A 12,142-nucleotide genomic window follows, 5' to 3' on the forward strand; every position below is an offset into this window, starting at 1 on the left:
AAATCAAACAATGTATTGAATCCGGCAAATCTGCTGCAAAACACCTCTTTAAAGTGTTGAAAAGCAAAGACCTCACTTTGAGGACTAAGGTGCGCCTGACCCAAGCCATGGTATTTTCAATCACCTTATATGCATGTGAAAGCTGAATAATGAATCAGGAAGACCAAAGAAGAATTGATGCCTTTGAATTATGGTGTTGGTGAAGAATACTGAATATACCATGGACTGCCAGAAGAACAAACAAATTTGTCTTGGAAGAAGTACAGCCAGAATGCTTCTTAGAAGTGAGGATGGCAAGACTTTGTCTCACGTACTTTGGACATGGTATCAGGAGGGACCAGTCCCTGGAGAAGGACATCACACTCGGTAAAGTACAGGGTCAGTGAAAAAGAGGAAGGCACTCAAGGAGATGAACTGATACAGTGGCTGCAACAATGGGCTCAGACAGCAATGACTGTGAGGAGGGTGCAGGACTGGGCAGTTTTCGTTGTGTTGTGCATAGGGTCGCTCTGAATCAGAATCAACTATAAGGCAGTGGGGTTGGTTTTTGGTTTACAGATGGATCACCAGTGCCTTCTAGTGGCAAACTGCTAATAAATTCGTCAAAGAAGGAATGTTGCCCATGTTGTTGTGTGCTGTGGAGTAGATTCCAACTGATAGTGACCCTGTAGACAGAGTAGAACTACCCCATAGGGTTTCCAAGGCTGTAATCTTTAAGGGAGCAGACCACCAGGTCTTTTCTTAGAGCTGTTGGGTGGGCTCGAACCGCTCACCTTTTGGTTAGCAACTGAGCGCTTACCATTGTGCCACCAGGGCTCCTTATGTTGCCCATCCCAAAACCAAACTCAGTGCCATGAAGTCTATTCTGACACGTAGCAATCCTCTAGGACAGAGTAGAACTGCCCCATAGGTTTTCCAAGGCTGTAAATTTTTACGGAAGTGGACTGCCACATCATTCTCCCTCGGAGCGGCTGGTGGGTTCGTGCCATGGACCTTCTGGTTAGCAGCTGTGGGCTTTAACTACTGTGCCACCAGGGAGCATTATGTTGCCCATACAGGGGTAAAATTCCTAAAGATACATACTGAATTTTTTAAAAGACAAACTAAATATAATGCAGCTATTTGGAAATTTGTGACACGCTTTATATAAATATTTGAGTGTTATAAATGAAAGTTGAAGAAATTCCAAACTGGAAAACCATAAGGAGCATGCTTGGAACACACAGTACAAAAAAAAAAAAAAAAAAACTTGTTTTGCATAAGCCAAACAACTGGGTTCAAATCCATGTTAAAATGTTTTGAAAGATGTGTGATGTTAAGAAACCCTTGACTTTCTCTAGACCTCAGTTTTCTATGATATAAAATAAGAATGTTACATGTGTTAAATTCCTTTTCTAGTTATAAAAGTCAGTGATTTCACATTAATCTCAACATGACAGATCTATGGAATTATCTGTTAGAAGCATTTTCTTGGGGGAAAACTTATAACTTCTAAGATCCTTCCCAACTTTATGATTTTTGGTAGTATGCAGCTATACTGGAGCCAAAGAATTGGAAATGTGCATTCTTGTTGCGGAGCCCTGGTGGCACAGTGGTTAAGAGCTTGGCTGCTAACAAAAACGTTGGCAGTTCAAATCCACCAGCTGCTCCTTGGAAACCCTATGGCGCAGTTCTACTCTGTCCTATAGGGTCGCTATGGGTCAGAATCAACTCAATGGCAATAGGTTTGGTATTCTTGGTGTAATTTAAACGGCACAAAAGCTGTAACATGATATTAAGTTATACTATCACATAAATCAAAAAATTAATACCAAATAAAGATCCCAGGCCATAACACCATACAGCTCTACTTTCTGCAAGACATATATTTGTTGGTCAAACCTTACAGAAGAACTAAAATTTTTGTAAAACTGCAGCAATCTATGTAGGCAGTCCTCATTTTGCACAGTCCTCTGATATGCATAAATTTCAGTGACCACAATTTAGTTAAATAACACCAATCCCCCAACAACACAGTTCAAATGGCAGTTATCATGGTATATTAACTGTAACTGTATAAGTTACAAACTTCATTGTTATCTCTTTACTCCACAAATCACTACAAAAAATAACATATGTACAACATAATCAGTGACCAATCACATCATTTCTTTCAAAGTCTATCAGTGATTGGTCACTGCATATTTGTAATTCAGTTCACACAGACAGTAAAGCTGTAGTTGTGTTACCTCCTCATCTCCCACTGATAAACCTACAAGACATTTTACAAAAATGGATAATCCAAGGAGCAAACTGGCCAACAAAGATGAAAGTACAACAAAGAAACAAAACATGATAATGCTGGAGGTGAAACTGGATTTGATCAGACGATCTGAAAATGGCAAAGGCAAAGCAAAGAAGTCAAAGTACGAACTATATTGAAAAAGTTCAATGAATATAAACATCACTTCAGTCCCTAGGTGGTACAAGCAGTTCGTATTTGACTACTAAACTAAAGGTAGTTCAAACCCACCCAGAAGTGCCATGGAAGAAACTCCTGGCAATCTGCTTCAGTAAAGACAGCCAAGAAAATCCTGTGGAGCACTTCTACTCTGTAACACGTCAAGTCACCATGAGTCGACCTATGGGTAGGTAGGGTAAACTTACTTCAACAGGATTCAAACTGAATATAAATGGAGTTGTAGAAGAAATAGGTGACTGTGGAAAAGTTGACACTTCCGCCATTAAAGAGCTCTAGCTAATGCAGCCAGGGGAACTTAGTGAAGGTGAATTTATCAACACAAATGAGGAAAGTAGTTGGGACGAAAAAGATGAAGATGTCCCAGAGGAAGGGACAAGGGCAAAAAACTTCATATTAATAAAGGAACTATCAGAGATTATTTCACACCTTTGACAATGCACAGGACAAATTGTTGGAATCTGATCCAAACTCAGAAAGGAATCTGACAATTCTCCAAGGCATAGAAAAGATGCTCACTCTGCATCTTAAGTTACAAGATGAGAAGAAAGCACATACTATTCAAACTATTCTTGATAAGTCTTTACAAAGACATAAAACTCTTTAATTCTCAAGTTTTATAATGTTTTAAATTACAGTTTACTGAATAAATATCAGTTTTACTATTTTTTCATTTTCCTATACATTTATAACTAACAATAAGGGAGTTTTTAATGTTTTGAGAAACACTTTCAAAGGTCGCAGAACAATTGTAATTTTCTGAAATCACTTTGCCTTGTTTCAGCTTGCATGATCATTTTTATGATCCTGCACTACTGTGAAATCAAAGACTGCCTGTATTACTAATGCCTAAATTTTTCTTTCACAGTTTCCAGTCACTATGAGCTTACAACATTTCAAAAACTGTCACTTATTACCTGCTAGTGTAATAGCTAGTCCCCTTCTAACCATATTTCATAAATTTTCTGCAGTACCTGCAAATATTAAAAGATGCCCTTTCTCCTCGCCAAACCCAGACATAGTATAGAAGAGCATCATGTACCTGGCAGTGGTAACTGAACTAATATACCACTGACTCTTGGGTCCATGTTCAACTGATCAGTTATATCCAAAAGTTCTTCCTGAGAAACATTCTTAGGTTTTAGAATGAGCTCACTGCAGATACCTGGAAGAAAAGAAGCAGAAAAAGTCATTTGACTAATAAAGATATGTTTTGTTTTTTTATGGTGTGCAATTGGTTTCTTCTGCTCCTGTTCTGGTGGAAGAAAAGGCAGTTCTGCAAAGATGGTGTTCAACTTACCATGAGGAGGGATTTTTCAAATACTAGAGTTGTTTTCTCGTGATTCATATGACAAATTGCACTTACTTTTGATAAGCTACACTGTCACATGGGGTTGCTATGAGTATGAATCAACTCAACAATAACAACTGTTAGCAGACAGAGACATTGGTGGTCTAGTAGTAGAACTCTCACCTTCCATATGGGAGATCCAGTTTCTATTTCTGGCAAATGCACCTCATGCACAGCTATCACTTGTTGATCAGTGGTGGCTTGGGTATTGCTATGATGCTGAACCAGTTTCAGTGGAGCTTCTGGACTAAGATAGACTAGGAAGAAAGGCCTGGTGATCTACTTCTGAAAAATCAGCGAAGGAAAACCCTATGGATCACAATGGAACAATGTCCAATTCATGAAGATGGCACAGGACTGGGAAGTATTTCATTACTTGTGCATGGGGTCACCATGAGTTAAGGGCTGACTTGATGGCAGCTAACAACAACAGCCGTTAGTAGATTTAAAAAGTTATAGGTAAAAATAATTATTACCACCACCACCAGAAGGCCAATTTCCACAGAACGAACTGAACTGGTTTTATTATTTGATCAAAGCAAGTAACAAAGACAGGCCCTTTAAATGAAAATTATTCCTCTGACATCTTACCATAGGCTCTGAGATCACATAGGACTGATTCTATAAAGAAATTTAAAAGAAAATAGTAAGAAATAAACACAAACTTTGGCAATAATCTCTAATGATAACGATAATACATGTTATTTAAATGGTACGTACTTGACAGTTATCAATCATACTTTTCATACTTCAAAGTAAAAACAGTAAACACACTTAGGAACAATTACAACTAAAACACATACCCACCTACAGCAGAGGCAGCTCTTATCTTATTCCTGACGTACGTGTGGCTTGCTGGGTTGTCTCCCACTAGAATGATACTGAGGTGAGGTCTTCTGTTCCCAAGGGAAATCCATGATTCCACACCTCGCTGTATTTCTTTCTGGATTTGTTTGGCCATTTCAGTTCCTGAGATAATAATGGCTTCATGTCTATGGAAAACAAAAGAATAAATGGAGTACTAAAAAGACAATAAGGAACATTCAACTGTGTACATTTAAGGTACAAGAGTGAGCAAAACATCTGTGATTCTTCTCCAAGTGAGCATCCAAAATTTAATTTGTTTCAATTATATTTGACATGTTTTCTTCAGGTTTATAAATATGTTCATAATTTTGTGAAGGATTCCAACTCTGCCTTTTAGTTCTACATTATAATCTATCTACTGCATACATTTCTTCAAAATTTTCATCTATATATTTTTTAAATTATCAAACCACATACTCAAGATCTAGGCTATAATATTGACACTATAAGTTTCTACTATTTTTTCAGAAGAGGCAGATCAGCACAGCATAGTTAAAAGTAGCACCCATCTTCAAAGCTCTGCTTCAGATTGTGTATAGGTGACCCTACTGATCCGATAAAGAGTGCAGCCAAGGAAACCCTACAGAGCAGTTCTACTCTGCCCTATAGGGTCACTATAAGTTGGAATCAACTCACTGGCACACAACAACAACAACTGTCTTGCAGCCCTAAGGCTGAGTTAGTTCATTCTTTTGGTTGGCAGATCATGTAAAAGAACCTGAAGTCATGAGCTCCACAATACACAACTCTTCTAGCTTGTTGTTGTTGTTGTAAGGTGCCATCAGTTGGTTCCGACTCGTAGCAACCCTGTGTACAACAGAACTAAACACTGTCCGGTCCTGCACCATCCTCACGATCCTTTTAGCTTACTCAAGGAAAATTTTATTCCACAGACCCAGGCCAACTGCTAACAACAGCTCTCAGACTTACCAGGCTTGCCAGTGATTATGGTAGAGACCAGCTTAGTAAATAGACAGCTAGGTTGTTCCCCCAAAATCTGACATCATTTCTAACAGAAAAACTGCACAGAACATTGTTTCCTGATAGATTATAAGTACTTAATGTGATGGTCTATTTCAGGGTCACTAAGCCTGTCAATAATAGTACAATATACATATGCCTACAAGGAAGACCAGTTAATATGACTATTATTCAAATTTACGTACCAACCACTCAGGCCAAAGATGAAGAAATTGAAGTTTTTTTACAAACTTCTGCAGTCTAAAATTGATCAAACATTCAATCAAGATGCATTGATAACTACTGGTGATTGGACTGCGAAAGCTGGAAACAAAGAAGGATTGGTAGTTGGAAAATATGGCTTTGGTGATAGAAACAATGCCGGAGATCACATGACATGATAGAATTTTGTAAGACCAATGACTTCTTCATTGCAAATATCTTTTTTAAACGACATAAACGGCAACTATACACGTAGTCCTCACCAGATGGAATACAATGAATCAAATTGACTACATTTGAGGAAAGAGATGATGGAGAAGCTCAATCTCATCAGTCAGAATAAGGCCAGGGTCCAACTGTGGAACAGATCATCAATTGTTCATCTGCAAGTTCAAGCTGAAGTTAAAAGAATATTTTTAAAAAAGTACAACCTTGAGTACATCCTACCTCAGTTTAGAGACCATCTCAAGAATAGATTTGATGAATTGAACACTAATGACCTAAGACCAGATGAGTTGTGGGATGACGTTAAGGACATTATACATGAAGAAAACAAAAGGTCATGAAAAAGACAGGAAAGTAAGAAAAGATCAAAACGGATGTCAGAGGAGACTCTGAAACTTGCTGTTGAATGTCGAGTAGCTAAAGTGAATGGAAGAAATGATGAAGTCAAAGAGCAGAACAGAAGATTTCAAAGGCCAGCTCAAGAAGACAAAAGTAAAGTATTATAATGAAATGTGCAAAGATCTGGAGTTAGAAAACCAAAAAAGGAGGAACACGCTCAGCATTTCTCAAGATGAAAGAACTGAAGAAAAAAATTAAAGCCTTGAGATGTAATACTGAGGATTCTAAGAGCAAAATCTTGAGTGCTGCTGGAAGAATAAAAAGAAGAAGGAAGGAATACGCAAGAGTCACTAGACCAAAAAGAATTTGTCAATGTTCAACCATTTCAGGAGGCAGCATTTGATCAAGAACTGATGGTATTGAAGGAAGAAGTCCAAGCTGCAAGAAAGGCACTGTCAGAAAACAAGGCTCCAGGGATTGACACAATACCAGTTAATATGTTTCAACAAACGGATGCAACTCTGGAAGCGCTCACTCATTTATGCCAAGAAATTTGGAAGACAGCTTCCTGGCCAACTGACTGCAAAAGAGCCATATTTGTGCCCATCCCAAACAAAGGTGATCCAAAGGAATGTGGAAATTATCGAACAATGTCATTAATATCACACGCAAGTAAAATTTGCTGTTCGAAAATGGTTGCAGCAGTACATAGACAGGGAACTGCCAGAAATTCAAGGCAGATTCAGAAGAGGATGTGGAATGAGGGCTATCATTGCTGATGTCAGATGGATCTTGGGCTGAAAACAGAGAATACCAGAAAGATGTTTACCTGTGTTTTATTGACTATGAAAACGCATTTGACTGTGGGGATCATAACAAATTATGGACGACTTTGCAAAGAATGGGAATTCCAGAACACTTAATTGTGCTCATGTGGAACCTGTACGTAGACCAAGGGGCAGTCGTTCAAACAGAATAAGGGGATACTGTGTGGTTTAAAATCAGATAATGTGTGAGCTAGGGTTGTATATTTCACATAAACCTGTTTTTTTTTTTTTATCAATCTCACCAATTGGAGAGTCTGGTGAATTTATACATCTTCTGGTGGAAAAATTGTCTGATACACCAACTGACTGGCAGAAGCAGCATTGTCCAATACTTCTCCGCCACCACCAGAGACTGAAAGGAGTTAACTGTTCCTAGCCACTGGGGGCCAATAGCACTTCATTTTATAAGTGAGTACTTTGTCTCCTGTCTTTGAATAGGAGGTGCTATTTATCCTTGTGTCTGGAAAGGGATAGGGAAAGAGTGGGTTATTGCTGATCATCTTTTAGGTTTATTTACACATTAAATTAGGAGCTTGATTAACTGCACATGCATTTCATACACTATTAGATATGATCATAATAAAAGTTGGAAGTATCAAGTAGAAATTTATCAAATTCATTCAGTTTATTTGATTTTAATGTTAATATTTTGTTAAGAATGGAAAAATAATAGAAGAGTTTCAATGAGGTTGATCTAGGACAAATCAGGACATATAGTTATTCAGCTAACTGTGATTTATTGCCAAATGGCTGATATAATTCTAGGCAGTAGCATGGACAAAAACATAGAGGCTATCACTGGGGTAGTATCATTTCCCTGTTGTGTGCTCTGATTAGACCACGTGCCCAGCCATACTTATTATTTCTTGCAGCTTGTTTTAAGAGGGGCACTTACAAACTGGAGCTGTTGACAAGGATGATGAGAGAGTTGACATCCATGCCACATAAACTGAGAAGAGAAAGGCTGGAAATTGTATGGTGATTGGTGGACATGGTTGGAGTCTTCAAACATTTGAAGGGCCTTTATGGAGAAGAAGTAATTAGACTATAGTCTACATAATAACAAAAAGCAGATTTAGGACCCTTGAACAAAGACTACATTAGATTCTACAGATGAAAGTACTTTTTAGTAATAAGAGCTGTCCAACAGTGGAACCATTTGAAATGTAGAAGAGTTCTCCCTCACTGCCAGTATTTATTCTTACAGAAAATAGATGACCTCCTATCAGGAACACTAGAGTGAGGATTCTTCCTTTGAGAATTATGGAGGCCTAAATCAATGGCTCTTAACCAGGCTCTGCAGAATCACATGATAGATGTTTTTATAACGAAACACTGGGATTTTTAGATCTAGGCTATGGAGTGTCTCAAAAGTTCCTGGCAATTCCTAAGCCAGTCTGTTTCATTGACTGTGCGTCCTGTTGTGTTCTGTGACAGAAGTTTTATCAGGGACGGTGAAGGTTTTTTTAAGATACAAAAAGTGCAAACTCTAGAGATAAAGATGGTTGAATTTTATATTAGAATTAAGATCTTTTCATCCAAAGTTAACCATAAAATAAGTGAAAATATAAACCACATACTGGTGATATTTGCCGTTCATATATAACCAATATAAAATTCGTGTTCAGAATGCATAAGTAACACAGATAATTGGACACAGATAAATAACCCCATAGAAAAATGATCAAAGGAGATGAACAGGCCTTAATTAGAAGGGAAACTCCAAATGGCCAATAAACATATGATAAGATGTCTAAACTCTAGTAGTTAGGGAAATGCATACCAAAACCACAATGAAATGCCATTTAACTAATTGGTTAAAGTTTAAAACTTTGACAGTGTCAAGTATTGACAAAGGGGTGGAGCAACAGGAACTCTTATATATCACTAGTGGATGTTGGAACTCTTGCAACCACTTTGGGAAACAATTTGGCAAGAATTGAATACACATATATGTAACCTCTGATCCAGCAATTCCATTCCTGGATGCACAACATAGAGAAACTCTGACACATATGTACCACAGAATATATACAAGAATGTTTATAACAGTACTTTTTGTAGTCATAAAAATAAAATGAAACAAAAACATCTGGAAGAAACCCAAATATCCACCATCTATAGCATATTCAATCAGGAGCCCTAGTGGTGCAGAGGTTAAGCACTCCATTGCTAACTGGAAGGTCAGCAGTTCAAACACGCCAGCCGCTCCAGGGGAGAAAGATGTGGCAGTCTGCTTGTGTAAAGATTTACAGCCTTGGAAACCCTGTGGGGGAGTTCTACACTGTCCTATAGGATTGCTATGAATTGGAATTGACTCAACAGCAATGGGTTGTTTTTTTTTAACAGCATATTCAAACAATGGAATACTATACAACAGGGAAAGTAATTACAGCTCCATATAATAACTTGGATGGTTCCTATTTATCAGGGAAAGTAAATTAATTAGAACTCTGTGTAATAACACGGATGGTTCCCAATAACTTAATTTTGAGTTGGGGGAAGAAAAAAGACGGGGTGGGAAGTTTATGCTCAGTATTATTCTATTTATATAAAATTTTAAAACACCCAAAAGTAAATAATGTAATGTTTAGAGGTTAAATGATAAAGGAAAGCAGTGGAACTATAAATCCAACTTTCAGGACAGTGTTTAACTCTGTGGGAAAGGATAAGGCTTTGGATAGGGGAGGATTTCAGAGAGCATGTCGATAGTGGTAACGCTCTTTTTCTTAAACTTGATGGCAGGTACAAAGTTGTTAATTGTTATTATTATTCTTTTTCCTTTTCGTATGTCTTACAAATATTTTCTGTCTACTCACTTTCAATATAATTCAAGAAAATCTATCTTGATAACATGTAAAAAACATTTTAAGATAGAAAGATACGCATCCAGAATACTACCTATGTCACCATTTTATTTTGCATGTTCCTTTTTAATCTTTATCCATATGCATGCACATTTTAACCGCTACAACTATGTACCGACAATTTTTCATTTTCATTTTCCTCATTTAACTTTATACCATGAATATTTTCACACATTGCTACTGTTTTATAATTATTTTTTTCAGTGGTTGCATAATAATTACAACAAATTGTAATACTATAAAAAATGAACTCTTCTTCGATAATTCCACAAATATTTAATAAACACACACAATGTGTTAGGCATTGAGGATATAATAGCAAACATAAACTTCCTGCTTTACAGAGCTTAGAGTCTAGTAGGGGAGACAATAATTTTAATGAGGAGTTAAAATACTACAAAAGGCAACTATGGTAATTAGTAACAGAGGGGGTTCCCTCAGGGTAGGGGGGTCAGAAAAGGTTTTCCAGAGTGTCTTCCAAGTTGAGACTTGAGGGATGTGTGGGAGTGAAGGAGGGACAGACTAGGGAGGGTGGAGAGTGAGAAAGAGAAGGGAGTGTTTCCGGAAGAGGGAATAGTGTATTTGAAGGCCCAGAAATCAGAAAGAACATGGTATGATTCATAAACTGAAATAAGTTCAGTATAGCTGATGTGTACTGTGTGAGCTGGTAAGCACAGTATCCCTTACCAATGAAGCTAAAGCAGGGCTTGTACACCTTGTTAGAGAACTGATTTTAGTTAAAACTCCCTTCTTCTACTTTCTCAGGTCAAAAACTTTGGAGTCATCTTTGACATCTGTTCTTCTCATACCCTACAACCAATCTCCATGAATCCCAACGGCTTTACCCTCAAAATAGAATCAGAATCAGACTACTTACCACCTCCACTGCTACCCCCTTGTTCAAGCCACCATTATCAGTTGCCTGCTATACTGCACTCGTCTCTTAACTGGCATCCCTGCTTCAACCCTCGCTCCCAGAGAGTGGATCCTCCATAGTTTTTACATGAAAGTCAGGTCATGTCACTTCGAAACCGCCAATGGCTTCCCATGTCACTCAGAGTAGGCCTTTCAAAGGCCTGCAGGATCTTATGTGATCTGATGTTCACTACTTCTGTGACTTCATGACCTGTCCTGTTCCATTTGTTCTTTCCGCTGCAGCCACTAGCCTTGTTACTCCTTAAACATGGTAGGCAGATTCATGTGCCTAAGGCATGCCCCAAGGTCTTTACACTTGATGTTCCCTGGGCTTAGAATTCTTTTCCCCTAGATATCTACATGACTTATGCCCAAATCTTGCCTGATTTATCAGAGAAGTGATACCCTAGCCCTTGCCCCTCATATAAAATCACAACTCTGGCCCTGCGTTATTTTATACATGATATGTTAAACATTTGCTTTTTTTTTAAATTTGCTTATGTCTTCAACTAGGATGTATTTTCCATGAAAGCAGGCAATTTGCTTTGTAATTATTATGTTCCTATTGCCTACAATAGAAAGCTCTCAATACCTACTTATTAAATGAATAAACAATGGGAATGTAGTGAGGGGTTTTAACCAGGAAAGTGACATGATTACATTTGGAAATACTACTCTGGCTGCTGTATGGAAAAAGGATTGTAGGGGATCAAGAATGGAGCCAGGGAGAACTCTTAGGGGTTGTATTTGTCTTTGGCTGAACACTTGAGTTGTTGCTAATATTCTGCCTTTTTTTCTTCTCAACAATATACTTGTTGAAAAACCCTATTTGTTCATGCACTAAGACCTTGTGAGGTAGATAATGTGTGTGTTTACCACCTCTTCCAGCACCTGGACTGATACTGACATTTTCCCATTGGTCCTCCATTAATTCCAGGCCGCTTAATAAAGACCTGTATACTTCATGTATCCCATATTGGACTGTGCCTCCTTCAGTGACTGAGGGAGTCAATAGAAAGGGCCTCAGACTAAATCAAAGCTAAGAAGTTGCCTGAATACAACCAAACACTTCCAGAGACAGAGTAGCAGGGGGGAGGGTCTGGGGACCATG

At 38.0% G+C, this 12,142-nt stretch overlaps 1 protein-coding gene across 1 annotated transcript in view; it reads right to left on the reverse strand.

Moving 5' to 3' along the window:
• Positions 1 to 12,142, reverse strand: part of MTHFD2L (methylenetetrahydrofolate dehydrogenase (NADP+ dependent) 2 like) — a 181,141-nt gene that overhangs the window by 155,226 nt on the left and 13,773 nt on the right. The window contains exons 2-3 of the mRNA XM_004383311.2: positions 4,617 to 4,801; positions 3,501 to 3,623 (exon numbers count right to left, since the gene is read on the reverse strand). Of these exons, the coding sequence (XP_004383368.2) occupies positions 3,501 to 3,623; positions 4,617 to 4,770 (277 nt within the window). The 5' untranslated portion in view covers positions 4,771 to 4,801. The remainder of the gene's footprint in view (positions 1 to 3,500; positions 3,624 to 4,616; positions 4,802 to 12,142) is intronic.

Source organism: Trichechus manatus, unplaced genomic scaffold, assembly GCF_000243295.1.
Source record: "Trichechus manatus latirostris isolate Lorelei unplaced genomic scaffold, TriManLat1.0 scaffold00108, whole genome shotgun sequence".
NCBI lineage: Eukaryota > Metazoa > Chordata > Mammalia > Sirenia > Trichechidae > Trichechus > Trichechus manatus.